Here is a 20,616-nt window from a genome sequence, read left to right as displayed (position 1 = left end):
GATCCTTTGCGCGAGGGTACTGATCAGCGGTTTGTCAGGCTGATTTATGCGCTGTTTACAGCAGGTTTTTCAAGATGGCGGCAAGCGACGATGAAGATACGCTCGCGAATTTTGGAACTCCATTTGAACCTGTAGAAGAAGATGCACCGCGCAAAAAGGCAGTTCCGATACACGAGCAAGTTGTTACAGATGCTGAGGGAAGAAGACGATTCCATGGCGCTTTCACGGGCGGATTTTCAGCGGGATATTTCAACACGGTTGGGACGAAAGAGGGTTGGCAGCCATCCACTTTCGTATCATCTCGCTCGAAAAAAGGCGAGCAAAGAGCACAGAGACCTGAAGATTTTATGGATGATGAGGATATGGACGAGTTTGGAATCGCGCCTAAAAGAATTGCTACAAAGGAAGAGTTTTTATCCCAGGGAAGTGAACAGAATCGACGTAAACGTGTCGTAACTTCTGATTTGTCAGAAGGCATTATCCCAGGGGGACCCCTACTACAGGACCTCGTAGTGCCAGTGAAAATGTCCGTGGGAGTCGAACTGCTAAAGAAGATGGGATGGAAAGAAGGACAGGGGGTTGGAGCTCGTGAAAGGAGAACCAAGAAAAAGGTGAAAAATGGAAGCTTGGCAGCTACTGTGAAAAAGACAGTGGCTATAAGTCGGCTTATTAGAGGGAGACTTTGGGGGTTTTGCCAGGAGACATCACCTTTTGATTCATTGAAGTACAGCTTTATAACTTCTGTTTCCTGAGAGGTCTGCTAAGTTGACTGAGAGCACAAAACATAAAACCATTGATTGAGCAGAGTTGGCATGTTAATTGAAAGGTGCAGTAATCAAGAATAATATGTTTGTTTTGTAGGTGTATGGTTGCTCTCTGCCACCGGGTTTATCTTCGTCACAACCAGCAACGGGAAATGATGAAGAAGAGGACATTTTTGCAGTTGGTCTGCTCTTTGCACCGAAAGATGTTGAGGTGTTCACATTTACCCCAAAAGATGATAAACATGGACTTGGTTACAAAGGACTGGACCCATCTACTGCACTGTTTGGTCAAGACAACTGGCTTGGAGTTGATCCTGTATCAACTAGAGTGGGACGGAAGGGCATCTCTGGGGAGGTATATTTTATAGGCAGTGCCTTGTATCCCATTTTTAAGCCCCCTCTTTCCATGTCCTCTTTCTCTATAGCTGTCAGTCTAGCTCACCAGTCCTGACATGAAGTTAATAGGGAGAAGAATCAAAGTTATGCTTCACTTCCTCTTTTAGTAGTTCTTTTATAGTATTTTAAACTTATTTTCTTCTCATGTTGTCAACATCTGTTAGGCAAAATCTTTGTGCATAAAATCTGTCTCTGAGTATTTTACCTACTTCTTAACACTTGGACATTTTATCTACTGCCACTTTGTCTGTGTTAACAGAGCTTGACCTTGGTATGTTTGTTGCCTTTTGTACATAGGCATTTGGTGTAGGTGCATTTGAGGAGGCTGACGATAACATCTATGCTGTAGACCACATGTCTAACTATGACATAGAACTCAGGGCTGATACAACTACTGGACTCCATGGCTGGACTGGCCCTCCTAAAGAAAATACTAGAGGTTAGTATGAGAAGGCCCTCCCAATGGTGTATTAGTTGCAACTCATTTAGTGTTGATGTTCTAAATATAACTGGAAGTTAGCTTCCCTGTGTACAGGGCCTTTATCAAGGGCCATAACATGTAACTCCTAATATTACATGTCTAGCTCCATGAGTGGACAAGATGAACCAAATCCTGTGCTGTGATTGGCTACCTGAGCGAGCAAGATGGAGCTGTCTTGCCCACTTGGGACTACCCACCATGTCCCGCAAGATAATTTTCCCTGAAAACCATATAGTAAATCCTTTATCGACCAAGCTTCTTCGGTCAAGATGGCTGGATATTGGCCTCATTTTTGTTTTGGCTGTTTATGCATCTGGACTCTGTCTCAGTCCATAAACACACAGAAAAAGAACTTGACTAATATCCAGCTATCTTGACCTCACATTTGGTCAATAACCCATATTTATGGCTGAGTATACTTGATGGGCCCTTGATGTTTGACTCAAAACTTAATAACAGCCATATTCTGAGCATAATTAATGCATTGTCAAATACTCAGATGTCAAACATACTGAAAGTCATCAACTAGAGGATGTTATTTTGATATACTACCAAACTCTCAGAACATGCATTGAGGGAAATGTATGGAAATCGGTAAAGATAATTAACATTTCAATCATGAGACTAAATAGTTGATTTCTTTCTTGGGACTTAGGTGGTGCATTGTCAATTTTTACTGCCACACCCAAAGCCATGGATGCAATGAAACCCTTCCCTCCCCCGGTGGTGCCACGAGGCTTTGACTGCACTCACAAGTTTGCTGATTCCATAAATGAATCAAAGTCCTCTAAAGAAACTGCTCAAAACAGAAAGACTCTAACTGCGTCAGACAGAGGAGAAATGCTTGGAGAAGAACCACTCCCAGCACCTCAAAAGTCAGTGTTTGAATATCTCTCCGAAGAGGATAAGAAGCGAGTGTTGTCAGTATCGAAGGATAAGGCAACCAAGCCTTCCAGCACAATGCCTTCTACAGTAAAAGGTTCTTTATCGAGTGATTCAACGCAAAAGAGTTGGTCGTCCAGCCGATGGAGTAGTCATAGTAGTTTTAAACCGTTTATGAAAGACTCGGCCAAACAGGCCCGCTACGAAGAGTTTTTGAAACTAAGACAAGGAGGGCAGGTTTCTCAACAGGTTCACGACAGGTAAGCAACAAAAAATAGTGCAAACTTCATTCCTGAATCAGCATCATTCTTTGTTCGCAGATTTCCTACATGTAGATCGTAGTCTCTTCAACAAGTCCTTTAAATGTAACATCTCAAAGATTTTACTGGGGCCTTGGTTTCTGTGACAACGGTTGCCAAGTCGCATCGCACCGCTTTACGAAGACGAATTGGCGCGATAACTTTCGGTGCACAGTGCTCTGATCGGTTAAGAGTTATCGGAAACTGTTCGGGTTCTTACGAACATTACCTAAAAACGTGCACTTTTGTTTTTTGATTAGATTAACGTTTCTCTACTTACAGACTCTTGCTTTCTTTTCCTTTGAACTGTTTCTCCCCCTTCAAAATTGTTTCATTTAGTTTCTTTCTTGCGTTGTAGACGAATCTTCTTTTTGGCCTCGTGATTGCATAGGACGATATTTGAACTTGTCCTTGTTTTGTTTGTCAAGAGTGAGCACTCACGATACATACCTTGTCTTGCAGTGGCCTGACGGAGTGGGAGAGAGAACGCGAAAAAGAGGAATTTGCCCGCTCCGCCGCCTTGTACAGACCAATGAATTCTACAATGGCGGCCAGGTTTACTTCGGCTAAACAACCCGACGACCACAGAATTGTGTACGAAGAGGTACCAGCTCAAGAATCGTCGGGTTCTTCCGACCAAACAGAAGCGGCCAGTATGAAAATGTTCGGGAAATTAACTCGGGATACCTTCGAGTGGCATCCCGAGAACACCTTATGTAAACGATTCAACATTCCTAATCCATATCCAGGTTCTCGTGTTGTGGGTGTACCTAAAATTCGGAGGCCGAAGTTTACACTCGGAGATCTTATAACACAGCCACAACCCCGTGCTTTGACTTACGAGCCATTGCCGACGATTTCAAACAACGACAGTAAGTCGGAAAGGCTCGGAACGACATCGAAATCTGTCGATGAACCGATACCTTCCGATTCAAAGTCGGCAAATTCCGAGTTAGCGACGAAAGCTTTTGTAGTGCCGTCCGTAACCACGTCTGTTGGTAAAAAGGGGATAGGATCAAGTGATACACAGCTGAGTGAATCACAAGAAGACAAAACGAAAGAAACACAAAATGAAGGAGTAAATTCTGCTCCTAAGCGGCCAAGTATGGATTTGTTCAAAGCAATATTCGCTGATTCATCTTCGGAAGAATCGGAAGCGAGTGACCAAGATGACGGCGAGAACGAAAAAGCAGAAACCGAACCCATATCGATTCAAGCTTCGGAGAACAAGCCTCAAGAAAAGGCTTCGAGCAGCCATGTCGATTTAAGAACTGAAGACAACAACTTAGCTAGTCGATTTACTTCTAATCATAGAACTTTAAATCAGGATTCGCCTAGCAAGCCTGCTGGAAAAGAACTAAAACAGACTGACATGCAAGTTGTAGTGACTGAAAACGCAAAAAGCGATGAAGTTGAATCGGCTAGGGAAATTTTCGGGCCAGCACCTCCGTCCAGCGGGCACCAGCCCTCTTCTTCGCGTTCTTTCTCCAGAGAAAAACACAGCGTTGACAAAGCACAGAATAAAGAAGATTCTGAACGTAGAAAACGGAAAGAAAAACGAAAAGACACAAAGAAAAGTTATTCTGATTCTACGGACAGTGAAGACGAGTATCGCTCGAAGCACAAGCATAAACACAAGGAGAAGCGAAAACACAAACACAAGCATAAAAGTAAACATCGAGACGACGAGAAGGAAAGACTTGACAAGAAAGCGAAAGGACGTGATTGCTCTAGCCAATCATTGGGACAAACTCGTGTGTCAGAGGATAAACAGATTCTTAGTAAGCTAAAGAATCTGCAGAATTTAAAAGCGGGAAAGAGAATGCGCGCAGCTGATTTCATGTGAATGTAGTGTAGGAGCAGTCATTGTTTTCCCGCTTATACCGTCGACGAGAAACGAAAAAGGCGAGTGAATGCATAAAATGGCCGCGCGAAATTTGAGGACTAGAGTTTCCTTCTCGTCTCGCCCCAGTTTTGTCACGGTCATTGTGACCAGCTCCCAATTGTCAATTTGACTTGATAGTAATTTTGGATACTAATCATTTTTCAAGTTCAAACCAAAGCGCTGTGCACGAGACTGGTAAATAACAAGTGTTTAAAATGTTTTTTTTATAACCTTGCGGTATACACGCGCTTTGCGAAAGTAATTCAATAGACTGTATGTCGCACTTTGATGAAGAGAATCAAAATGATCGACATGTTCCCTAATGATACATGTGTCCTCTTGCGCAGAAATAAAATGTTTCAACTTATTTGATGTCTCAAGAGATCATTGACTGAGACGTTACCTACCCCTCCGTAGCGTGATTTGATATTGGCATTTTTGCACCATCGCGTGACAATGCGTGACATCGCCTGCGGGTACTCGGGTTAGCTGGGAACCAATCTCCCTGCTACCAGCTGACAGCATAACATGGTTGTAGCTGCAAGACTCCGTCGTCTTTCTTTAGGGCGAATGTTTGGAAATGTCGTGTGGAATCCGGCCAGCTTTCTGCACACGTTTTTGCTTGGAACTATTTACGTCTCGCTGGCGTGTTCCAGGACGCTGCTAACCAAACTGTCCATCAGAGGTGACGTATGTATTTCCTTGTTTACGTAGACACGCTAACCTCCATTGCCTGAACACTTCATCAACACTGTGCAATACTGGAGGCAATTCAAGGAAAAGTTAACCACGAATTTTCTTTTAATTTTACAAGAAGTTGTCTATCAAAATAGGGCCAAAATAATACTAGAAAGAGGATAGTGGAGGTGGGAAAGTGGTCCTGCAAGGTAATTTTTTGTTTAAGTTTCATCAGCATCGTGTTCAAAGCAAACAATGTCACAATATGAATTAACGATTCTAAGAATGAATGTCGTGCAATGAACTAATCTGATCAAATTAGTTCCACTTTGGAACGGACGATCTTCTCTTCTCGAAATCTCTTCTCGAAATCCAATAACTTTTTCTCGGCATTTGTTAACTTCTTCCCAATACTCCCATTTAGCTTAGCGTGGTTTTTAGGATCCCTTCCAGCTGGTAAACTACATTAGTAATATTGGTCTTGTTGACGATCAAGTCACGGCAAAATATTATCTCACCTAAAGTATGAAGCGAACATACCCTGGCACCGCCCCAGTCCCACCCCCGGGAGTATTCTTTTGTTCTATACGGCGGTTGTTTTTTTCTACAAACACTAGCTGCCAGTTCGCCTTTTTATCTTTTTTTCCGGTATTTTCCAACATATGAATTGTTCAATTTGAGGTTGGATGCCCAACACAGTACTCATGCAGACTTGATCACGCAAAACTCTTAATTCTGTAATAGTGAGTGTTATTTCTTTTGAAATTATGGTTGTCATGAAGAGAATTTCAAAATATCCCTATACTAAGACGACTATTTGTTTATTCCAGACACACTGTCTGTTGCAAAATTGGAAAAGACAAAACATTATTTTTTTTTTAATATATTGATCACTTTTAAAGTGATCGAATCAATATTAGTGGCGACCTTGCAAAGCACGGCGCCAAAGAAAACGTCGCCAAACAAAAAGCTAAAAGAAGCTACGCCACGCTTTGAGCATCTTGAAAAGTTTAGCCTAAACGTAATTAACTTGAGTACAACTTCATCGTTTGTGATCAGTGTCAATCTTTTTTTTTTTTTTTTTTTGAATTTAAACATATTTTTTGTTGTTTTCCCTTAAAGTCCCTTGGCTTATCAAGGGAGAATACGATATCACAATTTTAACTTCATTTATTCAGACTCACACACAAAACACACACACACCGTAAACAATACACAAAAATTGCGCTGAAAACAACGAGTTAAGCTTACACATCAGGAGAGAGATTCAGTTTCAACAATCAAACAGTGGCCACCTTAACTATCCTTTATGAGTTATTGTTATTTCTTTGGTGTTTTTCTATCTTAGTGAACTATTATTTTCAGGTTTCCCTCAATATAGCGGTAAGTATGTACGTGGCCAAAATAACTCAAAATACCGTGACTGAGCTCCTGTAATTAATGAAAAGAACAATGGATCTGCATGTGCCGCATGTGCATTATGCACCTTTGTACATTTCGTAGCCGTCCTTTGCAAATCATCAACATGAAATTGTCAATTTCCAAACCTTTGGAGAACGTGAACCACTACGGCTAACTTAAGTTAACTTTCGTATTTGAATTTGGTACATACACAGTGGCGGATCCAGACCTTGAGCTAAAGGGGGAGAGGGGGGATGCTTGCCCTGCCGGCTTTTCTTCCTTCTGTGATTTCTTTTTTTACCCAAAATAGGGGGGGCGGGCCACCCGGGCCCCTCCCCCTGATCCGCCACTGAGACAGAAACACTGAAGAGATTCAGAAAACCCTTATTACGGACGGTGCCTACTAAATACAAAGGTTTTTGCGCCAGGTTAGGACCACGCGGAAAAAGTAGATCTTTCCAAGGGCTATGGGGGGTAGCCACGCATTTTTTCGAGATAATTAATTAACCTTGAATCCGAACAAAAATGCTGACATCAGCATTTTTCTGAAAAAAGTAGGAAAGAATATTTCTTCACAGATTATCTAAGAATTCGCCTTTACATACAGAAAAGCAAACACATTTATAAAGATCTTAAAACTACCCGGTAAATGGTAACATAAAAACCATTTCTGGTATGTCTTTAATGAAAAAATCGTTGCAACAGTACTTTTAATGTCTCTGACAGCCTTCCTCCGGTTCAGTTAAAATACAGTCTAAATACCTTTTGCTCACAACCAGAAACTAATCACGTGTTTAATAGGCTTGCCACTTCCATTTCATAACATAAAATGTAGGGGTAACCACGTGTTTTTTAAAGTTATTAATCTTTTCTGAAAACTTTTACGGTGCCCATTACATTTTTTCCTGTCACCTCCCCAGTAAGTAAAACAGTTGCGTATCTCGCACTTGTTTTACACGCGCACTACGCCATCTGCAGGTACATGTTTACAGTTGGATTTCAGTAGATAACAGCTAACAGAGAACAGCTAGTTTTTCAGCTGGAAGAAGTTAACAGTTAGTGGTTAGCGATATGCTTCTCGTATGGTGTTTCTGGTTTAAGTACAGGTTCATTTCACTTGATTTGGTCACAGCAGGAAAATTTTTCTTTCATTTTAGTCGTGTACTTGGTAGCGTAGTTGATTGCGTCAATGTCAACCCATCGCGCGCTTGGCGCTTAAGGTTATTCCCCAGTATTACATTGCGCATCCCTACCGCACATAGTTTCACGCGTGATTAGCGCGCGCGCATTAAAAAATGGCGGCTTTTTCTTTACAGCTGGACCTCGCCATAGAGGAAAATCGTCAATTTCTCGCAAACGAGTATGGTGACCTATCATTTTTTTCTGTTGTTTTGAATTGAGTAATAAATTTCTCTGTGTAAAATAAATATGGACCAATTCTCAGTGTAGAACAAAAAGCAATCGTCGGAAACGTGAATTTAGCAAGAAATCGTGACTACAATCATGGTGCTATTATAAGGATTTATATGGGTATAAACAAGGTGCTGTTGCTCCTAAACGAACATGGGGACCCCTCATTTTTATTTCAGAATATAAGTTCCTATAATATAAACAATCAATAGGCAAAGTTTCGCAAAAATCTCAGTGCAGGTTCTATTTCAGTGGAATGACCTTAAGGTGATTCCTCAGAATTGCATTGCGCATCCCTACTGCGCACGATTTTCGCGTCATTAGTGCGCGCTCACGAGCGCGTGTACATACACAACATATAAAAAATAGTGTCTCGTGGCTTGCGAGAGATAAATCATCGTTTTTTTTCTCGGAAACGAGTACCGGGACCTAAAGATTTTTTTATTTAGTTTGAAGGCAGAGATCTCCTTTCTATACAGTGAATATGGACCAATTTCTATTGCGGAGTAAAAAATTTTCACGGAAAATGAGAGCATAGCTAGCACTCGTAAAAGATAATGTGTGGCCCCAGAACACTGCGAGCTTGGAACTTATTGTATCCCTGTCAACTAAATATGAGTGCCGTTATCATGCCGTGAAACGTACATCAAATTGCTCCTTAACATTTATGCAATACATCCATATTGTTATTTTTCTCGCTTAACTTTCTTTCTATTTTTCTGCACGCTTAATGCGTCAGGTGAATGGTTCAAATATAAATGTTTCTGAAAGCAGATAATTTCAGGAATTATGGGGTTTATTGAAGGTCCTCCTGCTCCTAAACGAATATGGGGATCCCCTTTTTTATTTCAAATTTTAATTTCTCTTGATATAAGCAGACAACAGGCAAAGTTTGAAAGAAAATCTATCGTGAGTTCTATTTCGATGGAATTACCTTAACAACGTTGGTAAAATCAGCATAAGTTCTCTAATTAGAAAAATGTTCCACGGATGTAAATCCTCCCACACCCCACCCCCTACCAAAGTGTTGCTGACATTGTACCGTGGTCTGATCCAGTTTCGTTTTCTCCCAACAGGTGGTGGATACGAGTATCTTCCTGTAACTGTCAACATTTTTGCCGAGCTGTTCAAGTTACTTGTTTGCTGCAGTCTTTATCTTCACTTATTACTGTGCAAGGGTAAGGGAGAAGCGTCAACTCCGTTGATCGACTATTAGATCAGTAATTGTCATCTGAGGTACACTGCAGCCTGGTTTTACGGACACTCACTTAATACAGACACCTCATAACTACCGACGGACACTTTTAGTGGTCCCTCACGTGCCCATTTAAAGGAGTCACGCCACGGTTTTTACATCCGCGTTAATCTTCTCCATTCGTAACCATCCTTGTTCCTTTATGCTTTATTATTATCTCTTTGGTGTTTTTCTATCTTAGTAAACTATTATTTTCAGGCTTCCTAACATTTCAAGGTCATTTTGTACGTGGCCAAAATAACTCAAAATACCGTGACTGAGCTCCTTTAAGCAGGGTTCGACTGTTGAGTGGAACTTCTCTGTATGGCACCTACATAACTTCATCACGGACAGTTCAATTAGTTCCAGGGACTGACCTGATTTATGTAATTGCTTCCACTATATAAGATGGATACCTCCAAGCTCAGGGCTAGTCAGCCAGGCTCGACTGTATAGTTTACGTACAGTTTCAACTAAATACATATTTTGAAGCTTCTAAGCAGTTCTTGTGAAAGTACCCGTCTGCTATTGGCATGAATGTGTGAGTACACCCGAATTTTTATATAATCCATGGAATGGTCACAAGTGCATTTTTATCATTATTGTTTTTCATCTTTATTTTATAGGGGGAAAGTCAGCTGGAGAAGTTCTGTCTGTTTGTGATGTCAATTGGCGTGAACTTCTTAAATGGGCGGTTCCAGGATTGCTGTATTTCTGCGACAATCTGATAGGATTTTATATTCTGTTGCATTTGTCTGCAGTAAGTTAAAAGTACACATTTCCCCGAGTCCCAAGTGAACTGAAGTGACTTACACCACACGCAAATGTTGCATATTAGCCTTCTTCGCAGACCCTAGAGTGTGTGACAAGACAGTTCACAAGGATATCTGTGAAGGAAGCCAACGCTGCATTTGTACGCCCAGAAAAGCGGCAAATGCCATCAAAAATGAAACCGAAAATGAAATTCCCAAAGTTCAGATTTGATAAAGCTCGGAAACGTCACTCTAGATTAGCTAGTGGGAGCTGCACGGTTTTTAATGCGCGCTCATTAATCACGCGTGAAATTATGCATAGTAGGGATGCGCAATGCAATACTGGGGAATGACCTTAACTTGGTTTTACGACACTCAACTGAAAACCTCTCTATGCCAGTTGTATAATTGCTGTATCCTTGTTCGTAGGCGGTGTACACGTTGATGCAGAACTTTGTCATCATATCCACAGCCGTTCTATTTAGGATTATCCTCAGGTCAGATACCGCGTCTTATCATTTTATTCGTTATCTTACTCGTTCCATTGGCCCAACTCATCCCGGAATTAGATCACTTAATTAACCGTGAATGACCATTATGTTGAGTTACCATTCCAATTCTGGAATTCGTGGAGTTCTGCTCTTGTTCGCAGAAAACTCATCTATCCCGGTGGTTGATACTTAGACTACATTGCCCCTCTGTCGCTTAGTCCATCCTGCGTGACGCGGAATACAAAGGGCCTGCTCGTAGTCTATTGTTACTCATCAGAGTATTCTCCAATCAGAGACACTATATTTCACGCAGGCTATGACCTTGGGCGCTTTCCATTCGATGAAAAATTCCTGAACTTTTGAAGCAGAAGTAGGGGCAATTTGTGAGGAAATTTCTTGGGAATGTTCACGGAAGATCCGACAATTATTGAATTTCTGCAATTCGAACCAATGAGAAGTCCCGGAAATTCTGAGAGACAAAGAAAATGGCATGTAACTCCCGGCCAAGGGATTTTTCGAAAATTTGGATATACCTCGCGAGGTTGTCCTCTCTCCTAAAAATTCCAGAAAAGTTGTGCTATCAGTTTATACTGACTGGTAAACCCAAACGTTTTAAAATTGACCTGCATGTTGATTGTTTTTTTGTTTTTTTTCTTTATAGGAGAAAATTAAGCAGCGTCCAATGGGCGTCTTTGCTGATTTTATTCTTATCAATCGTTTTGCTCTCAAATGAGAAGAAAGAAATCGAACATTCACACCACCGGCGAATCATCGGCGACTTCTTACCAGCCGAAGTACAGTCGACCTTAAACGGACACGAATCGGACGCTTGTCGGAAGGCACGACGAACTCCGGGCTCGCGAAATGTCACCGAAGCTGTCGAAGAGAAACCAAGCATTTTTCGAGGAAGTCAAGGACACATTCTGGTCCTAGCACAGTGTGTACTGTCCTCCTCAGCGAATATTTACAACGAGAAGATCTTCAAAGAGGGCCAAGGAATGGAAGAAAGCATACTCTTGCAAAACACAAAGCTGTACATGTTTGGCGTCTTTTTCAACACCGTGACGTTACTTCTCAGGCCCGAGTTTCGTTATCACGTCGTAAACTGCGGGCTTTTCTATGGTTATAACCGTCACGCAACGTTACTCATTGTTGTTACGGCTTTTTTTGGATTGACCGTAGCACTGATTCTGAAATTCAGAGACAACATGTTCCAAGTGATGTCCAATCAGCTGACCAATGTCGTCATGATTACGTCATCAGTTTTTTTCCTGGACTTTCATCCGACGTTGATGTTCTGTCTGACAGCGCCCGTGGTGTTGTTGGCGATTTTTATTTTTAATGTAGGCACCAAGGCCGAGGTGGTATCACCAAAAGAAAAAATAGACACCCAGATATGAGAGAAAGAAATACAACAGTCATTAAAATAAAGATTAAGATCAGCAATTGTAGAGTGGTTTCCAACTGAGTATCGAAAAATTAAACCAAAGTTATCGCTTAAGCCAGTCACAAAGGACATAGACAGTACATTGAACCAATCAAAACTCGAAGTGATTACATGTAGCTGATGCGAAGCGCGGGAAAACTTGTGCGAACAAGTCACGATTGGGTTTGGCTTTACTTCTGATTGGATGAAAATTGGCGAGAGTTTTTAAGCCAATCGTGTTGCGTAGTAACTGCAAAACCAATTACTCTTCGACACTCAAATGAAAACCGCTCTATGATATTGAAATAGTTTATGACAAACTTATCCCAACTTTACTATAGCGCCAAAGAAATGCATAGCAACCAGAGCTGGGAATCTCCCTGTTGATATTACAGCCAGTTATTCAATATATCTTTTAACTGACGAAACGTTTTTAGTGATATGGGAGTTTGACTTAAATCAGAGACAAAAGCTGAGGACAAAAAGAATGTAAAAAGAAAACTCACCGAGAACGGTTACAAAAATTAAAATCAAAATTTGATCACGGTAATTCTAGATTGGTTTAGGCCCCGACCACATTAATGCGTAATCGTGCGAAAACGCAGACTTTTTGATGCGTTTTTGCCTATCGTCCACACTAAAATGACCGAAAACAGTGTTGAAAATGGAGGCTTTCGAAAACGGTTTCACGAGTGGAGCGTTTTTAAAAAGAATCGTTTTGAAAACGCTCCGTTTCTAGTGTGGATAGGAGAAAACGGAGGCTTCTGAAAACGGTGCCGAAAAAGCGTCAACGGTTTCCATCAGCGTTTTCGAGCGTTTTAGCGTGGACGGTAGACGAAAATGTATCAAAAATTATGCGTTTTCATACGACAGGTGAAAACAACACCGAAAACGCTAGGGTGGGCGAAAATATTTTGCTTCGTTTTCGTCGAGACGAACACGGGGCTGTGGTCCGGGCCTTAATCGTGCTTCGCAGAATAGCACCAGGGACTCAATGGCTGTTAAATGCATCATTAAGGTCTCGAAATAAGAATGACGTCCGTGCTTGGCGTATTCCTTTGCTTTGTATGAAGCCCTCGGTCCATGACAGTAATACCAGAGGCAGGGGTTAGGGGATAATAACCAGAATTAGAATGGTGTTTTTGTTTACATATTTAATAGGGAGTTTAAGAAACCAAGGCGCAACGCCTAGGACATCGTCGATTTAAAAAATTATTTTACATTTACCTACGAATCTCGCGATACTCTAAAGTCATTTTCCTTTGTTTCTCAGTGTCAAAACTATTACGACGCTGAATCTGGGACAGGGCGAAACATTTGAAATAAAAATAAAAAATTAGCCGTCGTGGTTCACGTTCTCCGGACAACGTAGAATTTTGATCATTTCACGTTGTTGTTTTCCAGAGGACCGCAAAGAAATGTACCAAGAATTATAACGCACGTGCACAGCTATTGTTTTGCTCATTAAACCTTTGGTTTAGCGACGTTGCCGGTGCCGTTGCCGTCGTAGTTTTCTTAAGGGCCCATTAACCGATTCATGCGCGCGCTCGCGCGCGTTGCTAAGGAGGTGAAATTTCACTTCCGGTTACTTACGTCAGCCTGAGCGGGCAAAATAAAAACAGCTCAAGAACTTGCAAATTCGCTTACATTTAAGATGTTTCTCTTTGTGTTTCACAAAATGCAAAGTAACAAAAGTACAAGCAAAGGCAAAATGAGAGAAAGACAGAAAAACCAGAGCAATAGAAAGAGAAAAACTAAGTCCACATGGCTTTGTTTGATCTTACCGAAGTGCGCTGGTAGTGTAAATTACGCACGCGCTCATAAGGTAACTTCCAAATATATATCGGGCGCACTTCCGGTTTCTTTAAATGCTAAAGGAAACGCGGTTTTACATTAAATCCAGCCGACGAATTTCGATTCAAACCAACGTTAGGAACATAGCTTGCATTCCTTTTTCGAAATCACGCTTTTCTCAGAAAATTACGAATTTTTCAATATTTTGAAATTCTCCCAAAATCTGACCTTTAGAAATGAAACAAAATCTGTGCACAGCGTAATGAGGATTTAAATTGAAATATTAACTCAATGAAAAAAATCCCGATAAGGTGATTTGCCTGGGAGCCTTTACATTTTTTCAGTATCAGTCACATGACCAAGGGCGTGGCCTTATGAAGTCATCACTGGTACTACTGATCGTGAAAAAGTTAAAACACATGAAATAACTCTGAACTAACAAAAAATGATGAGGTTATATGAGAAAAAATTTTCCTTAGCAAAGGCTCGAAAAGATCAGTTAATGGGCCCTTAAACTCTCTAATTAAATTGGCTTTCAGCCGTTGGGGCTTTAAAACGGGATGGGTGACTTATAACCGTAATTTTGCGATATTTTGTACAGTTGACAAGTAATTCACATGTTCTACTATGCAGAATAGACAAAGAGCACAAAACCAACGTTAAAAATATTTCATTTACACTAAAAGAGTAAACCTAGTTGCAATACATTATCTATCTATTTTTAAACTTAAAGCCAAAATGGCCGCCTCAACCCCACAAAAGACTGGGGCCACCCACATTTTCGTGTCACTATGGTTTTCTGTACGGCTCTCTACCCTATATCTTACTTTTTTTATAGTAGAGAAACATTTGACACCCTCATCAAAGAACTTTGAATTTTCTAAGTTCCTAAGTTCCTAGAACTTTCTATTTTGCATAATTGTAATGTTCTAATGCTGACAACAACGTTTGATACTAAGTTCTTACAAGTAGTCAGTGTGTAGCGTTAACTCGCCTATATGTCTCGAGTGTAAATGAAGTTTGTCTATCAACTTTATTGGTCTCACAAGTTAAATATACACATATATGGTAAATCAATATTAGAGATGAAAAGACCAAAAGGGATTGGGCAAACGGGATAAGTATCCTATGCGATGCGCAACCAAAATCTAATAAAACCTGATATAAGAAATCTGAAATTTAATAAAATTACAATGAATGTAATTAATTACTAATAGTGCACGGTAAGGTGCAAATAAAATCAGTCAGGTTAAATTAAGAGCGGTGGCAAAGGCAGTTGCAGGAGAGGAACCAGGTGCAGGGCATGTCAATATTGTAAGTAGTGTCCAGTAAAGTAAAAGGTGGCGCGCAGAACATTCTTAAACATACTTAGACTGGAAAACTTGTCATAAGGGGCGAGATTTACAGATAATGTTCCAGGGTTTTACAATTCTAATGAAAAATGAGTTTATGTATCCCTGGAATCCTTTCGTGACAAAACGGCAAAATGCTCAGTTATGATGACCGCCTTAAATGTGTAACAGGGGCTACATTCTTCTACGCCTCGTCCAAATTACATCTAAGGTCATTCAATTCCCCAAGTTTTTCTAATACGTTATATATGTGGACACACTTTTCATTTACATAAAAATAGTTAGGTTCTCCACTTGCCCATGCAGCATACTGGTCCGTTAATGGAATGTCATCGATCCAGTAAAACGCATTATTAGCCTTTCTGTAAAGTCCAAGCCAAGCAACCCAATCTTGGTCTGTTTGCTGGTTCATTAGGTCATGAACGAAGTTGTTTTCATCTTGTGATTTGATGAAAGCGAGGTCTCCTCCCAAATTCTGCCTGGAGTGTCATTCCGCCTGGTTAGCTCAATTGGGAGAGCGCCGGACTGCTGTGCGGGAGGTCGAAGGTTCGAGCCCCAGACCGGACCAACACTCAGGGTCTTAAAATAACTGAGGAGAATGTGCTGCCTTTGTAATTACATCTACAAATGGTTAGACATTCAAGTCTTCTCGGATAAGGACGATAAACCGTAGGCCCCGTCTCACAGCACTTCACTGATCTGGTTCTTGTGGGACGTTAAAGAACGCATGACACCGTTCGAAAAGAGTAGGGGACGTAGAACCCGGTGTCATGGTCTATCTGACTTGTGCCGGTCATTGGTCTGGGGTGGGTAAAGTGAGATCATACGTGGACTGAAGTGGCTGCAAAGTGCGCCTTCATATGCTGACGTCCGATCTCACCTTTCTGGTTCCTCCACAATTCAGCCTCTGACTGCAAGGGAGGAAATTGACACCAACTATCTATCTATCTATCTACTGTCTATCTGTCTATCTGTCTATCTATCTATCGATTCTGGCAAGTCGTCTATCTGTCTATCTGTCTATCTATCTAGCTGTCTATCTATCTAGCTGTCTATCTGTCTATCTATCTATCTATCTATCTATCTATCTATTTATCTATCGATTCTGGCAAGTCGTTCGAGCGTCGCTCCATTTGAGGGTCGGAGTGTCGATGACGTGGTAACAAGAATTTCCGTAACGAACCCAATCTTGCGGACATTCTAATCAGGTGAAATATAAAACAGGATGAGATTAAAGCTATCATAACGAATACAGACGGGTTTTTACTCGCTCTTTCGTGCCAACGAACAGATTAATTTCGATATATTAAAATTTTAACATGGCTCCGAGGCTTGGAAGACTAAAACAAAAAGTCACATCAAGGTTGAGCAGAACCATATGCTTCTGGGTTGAGACAAAGCGCCATGTTAGAATTTTAATATAGGCGAAATTGGCTTGTTGAAATAAGGCATGAAACTACAAATAAGAAAACGCAGGGGCTGTTAAATTGCCCTGCCCTTTCAAGAATCTTCATAAATTCATATAAAATAAATTCATGAATAAATTCATATAAAATAAATTCATGAATAAATTCATAAATAAATTCATATATTCCTAATCGCAAGATCCTAAAAGACATATGACCTACAGAAAAAAAATTAAAACGCAGGCTTTCCGATGCCTTCTGTTGGGGCAATTTCTACTGGCCGTTTGTTTAGACTACGAGTAAAGTGAACCTCTTCATTACGCATTTATATAAACGTTATGCAAATATGGACAGTTTATCGTTAATTAGAAATAGCTGCAGTTGATTTTTTCTTCAGTGATTATCCTCAGCCAGGATCAACTGTCCATTGCAAGAAACTGGTTCTCTAGCGGAGGACGACCAAAAACCTTCACTATTTAATATAAAAAGGGGACCGTTTGTGGGGGGTTGGCTGTGTTATTAACTGTATATGATATATAAAGTAGAACTCATAATTACCTTTCTTAACTTCACATCTGTGTCCAGTCCAAAGCTGGTGGCACGAAGAGGAAAAAGGTTTGTTTTTCGGGGTCGTGTAAACAAGAACCGCCATTGAGACAGCTGGTGATCAAACATCCCTGAATAAAATTGATAAAATCAATACGTTAAGAAAGCAAATCTACAAGCCAAGTTGTACTTTTTTTTTTTGATTTATTTTCCTTTTTTTAAATTCCCTGTACTTAGTCAGTTTTGACCCTCAGCGTTTTTATTTCATGATTATGTATTTGCGAAGTACCGTTGGCCTATTGAATTATGGTTGACTTGCGCAAGTTTCATTTCGCGTGTCGCTTTGAGCGCGTTCGGTATGTCTTAGCGACCTGTAATGCTACAAGACTGCTGCTGTAACTAGTATAGCTAGAAATCAATGAAGTATCTCAAACATCCCCGAATAAATTAAATTAACGAGATAAAAACGCTGCGAATGCGAAAGAGAAGCTTGATGATATGAAAAACCAGGTCCAAAAGTGCCAGTTCCTTACACGGCTTGGTTTGACTTATTTAGTTTGCCGGCGATATAAACAAGGCAGACTCACTATGTTTTAAATAATCTTGTTTTAATTACTGAATACTTCAACATAATGGGGTGCTCAAACCAGTAACGCAAAGATGTGTATAATAGATGTAATTTATAACCTGAAGTCTTCTTTAAGTTGAGCAGATCTTAGTAACGAAAATAAAACAATCCCATTTGAGTACAAAATCTTTTTCTACCAGGTTAAGGTTCTACCACGAAATATACGAAAGCTAAAACATTTAACGTAACATCGATGATTCGCCCTATATCGTAAACGTAAGACGTGACATTTTAAAGGCTTGAATTAAAAAAAAACCTACATTACCTTAAGCGGCGTCAAGAAAATGACTCCCTGCTGATCATGAAAGTTGGTGTTTTCACTGATGAGGGAGATGTCATGCTTGTTCAGTTCACAAGTTCCTTTGCCGTCCTTCTTGGATGACATCTTGTAGTTTGTGGAAGTACACCAAGCGTTTCTCATTGTTGGCCGCACGATAACAAACTGGGAGAATCAAACCGTTCGACACCGTATCCCTTAAGCTGTTTATTTTCCCGCGTTGTGAAATATAATGAACGGGAAAATGCAGCTGTTTCTGCTGTGGAGAAAACGAAAGAAATTTGAAACAGGAAAAACATAAAAAGCTTTACACACGCCATTGCTGATCGATCGCACCATAAACAGCTGCATTTTCCCGTTCATCATACTTCACAACGCGGGAAAATAAGCAGCTCAAGGGATACGTTGTCAAACGGTTTCATTCTCCCAGTTTGTTATCGTGCGGCCAACAATGTATGAAAAACGCTTGGTGTACTTCTACAAACTACAAGATGTCATCCAAGAAGGACGGCAAAGGAACTTGTGAACTGAACAAGCACGACATCTCCCTCATCAATGAAAACGCCAACTTTCACGATCAGCAGGATGCTGCTTTAGGTAATGTAGGTTTAAATCCAAGTCGTTAAAATGTCACGTCGACATCTAACTTTTAAGATCTAGTGCAAGTTTTGGTTGTCATACGTTAAATGTTCTCACTTTCGCTCATTTTCGTTGATCCTTAGCCTGAAAAAAAAGGATTTTGCACTAAAATGGCGTTGTTACTTTTTCATAGCGCAGACCCGTTCGACTTAATACTTCTCTGCTTGTTTACGTACAGTGTATTTATCGACTGGAGCAATCTATTATGTTGAAGTAAGAGAAGGTCGAAGTATATTATGATAACATTAATATAAAACCTGGTTATTTTGTTTTGCTAATCATAAACTAGATAAGTAAATAATTTGTTTCCCCTTTTTTGGACCTAGTGTTTCTTTGTCATCAAACTTCCCTTTGTTATTCGTCTCAGTATTTAATTTTGTTATTTTTTTCAGGGTTTATTGATCACCAGCGCTAGCTTTGTTCCCTGATAGGGAATCAAAGGGAATCAAGTTGCAATGGGTAGCTCAGTGTTACTTTGTATGTCGGCCGTAGGAACAAGTGGAAATAAAAAGTTATTTAAAAGTTGTTTAATATGTATTTAAAAAAAAAACAAAAGCCAAACGAATCTTCGTTGTTAAGGAGAAGTCTAGTCTTATTTGGATGAAATTGGGTGAGAGTCAACGAGAAATGAAGTGAGGCAAAGAAACGGATAAAGCTAAAACAACGTTAACACAAGAGTCTTTCAGGTTGGGGCTAGTCTATGCTGAAGTTCATCTGTGTCGAGGAAAAACTCCATGTCACGACATTTGCCCAAATGAATTTTATTTTCGCGTAAGTTTGTTCACTTTTCGCGCCCTCGCGTTTGAATCTTTTTCGGAAAGGTTCGGCGCAAACATTTAAGCCCGTGAACGGTGGGAAAATGTAACAGTGGCTGTGACAGACGATAAAAATGTTGTTCTAGTTTTTACAGTATTTTTTATATTTAGGACTGGAGAATTTGTTCGTGGGAACATATATCAAAATAATTTAACCGTGCAGTTTTAAGGCAATTTGTAAAAAAAAAAAAAAAACTTCGGTTTGGGCACAAAAAATGTATACTACCACGTTTTCAAAAATCGTGTTCATTAACGAATCGAAGGTGTTTGGCAGGCATTAAAAGGTTTATTTTTTATTTGTAAACATGAACCTCCTTTGGGACAGCTGGTGATCAAACATGCGAGTGAATCAAATTAATCATGAAATAAAAATAAAACACTGCGAATACAGATCCAAAAGTGATGTGTTTTATGATTGTTTTAATATTACATGCACTTTGTTTGTGACACAAGCTATAAATATATATATTCTCCTAGCTTATTATGAACGAAAAACGAAGGAAGTGAGAAGTATTTTAACATGATAAGTAACCGATATATCTCCACATAGAGAAACTGACTTTTAAAGTTACTGTAGACCTTCAAGGGTGCCATTCAGAAAATCTTTCGTAATGGCATACACCAGAAATAATTATTTCAAAGAGTATAGGGTAGAGAGCTGTATAGAAAACCATAACCCCATACGAAAATGTGGGTTTGTAGAAATGTTTAAGTCCAATTGAGGCGGCCATCTTGACCTTAGGGTAAAAAATGAAAAGGTTTATTGTAAATATTTTTCTTGCTTTGGTGGAAATTAATTTTTTATCGTTGGTTCCGTTTTTCTTTTCTATTCTACATAGTAGCGTCACCGTGATTTTTGGATATCTGACCTTAATTAGCATAGAATATTTACCATTTTATTTCCCCATTTTCGCCTTAGGTTTGGTTTCGATTTAGAAAAAATATCAAACACTCAAGACAGTGTTTGACAACATTTCCAGACACCCCGAAGTTCGTAAAAAATACTCCGCTGCGCGTCGTATTTTCAACTCTCTTCTCGGTGTTTGGAAATGTGGTCAAA

The 20,616-nt window shown here is 40.1% G+C and overlaps 2 protein-coding genes and 1 pseudogene across 2 annotated transcripts; 2 read left to right on the top strand and 1 right to left on the bottom strand.

The window, feature by feature from the left end:
* The first annotated feature begins 17 nt into the window (after window positions 1-17).
* LOC110069443 (G patch domain-containing protein 1-like) lies at window positions 18-5,074 on the top strand. The gene is made up of 5 exons (XM_020776964.2): window positions 18-611; window positions 862-1,119; window positions 1,458-1,599; window positions 2,297-2,783; window positions 3,285-5,074. The coding sequence occupies exons 1-5, from the start codon at window positions 75-77 to the stop codon at window positions 4,666-4,668; spliced, it is 2,808 nt and encodes a 935-aa protein (XP_020632623.2). The 5' UTR covers window positions 18-74; the 3' UTR covers window positions 4,669-5,074.
* A 146-nt stretch (window positions 5,075-5,220) lies between these two features.
* On the top strand, window positions 5,221-13,586 carry LOC110069446 (UDP-sugar transporter protein SLC35A5-like). Its single transcript, XM_089293449.1, has 5 exons — window positions 5,221-5,392; window positions 9,273-9,374; window positions 10,057-10,190; window positions 10,612-10,679; window positions 11,335-13,586. Exons 1-5 carry the CDS (start codon window positions 5,236-5,238, stop codon window positions 12,071-12,073), a joined length of 1,200 nt encoding a protein of 399 aa, XP_089149575.1. The 5' UTR covers window positions 5,221-5,235; the 3' UTR covers window positions 12,074-13,586.
* A 1,843-nt stretch (window positions 13,587-15,429) lies between these two features.
* Window positions 15,430-18,284, bottom strand: LOC110069441 (perlucin-like protein; annotated as a pseudogene).
* Between the last annotated feature and the right edge of the window lie 2,332 nt (window positions 18,285-20,616).

The sequence above is a fragment of the Orbicella faveolata genome, unplaced genomic scaffold (assembly GCF_042242905.1).
Source record: "Orbicella faveolata isolate gen_17 unplaced genomic scaffold, um_ofav_v1 contig_25, whole genome shotgun sequence".
NCBI lineage: Eukaryota > Metazoa > Cnidaria > Anthozoa > Scleractinia > Merulinidae > Orbicella > Orbicella faveolata.
Note: the sequence above shows the minus strand (reverse complement) of the source record. Positions and strands in the feature narration are given on the sequence as shown.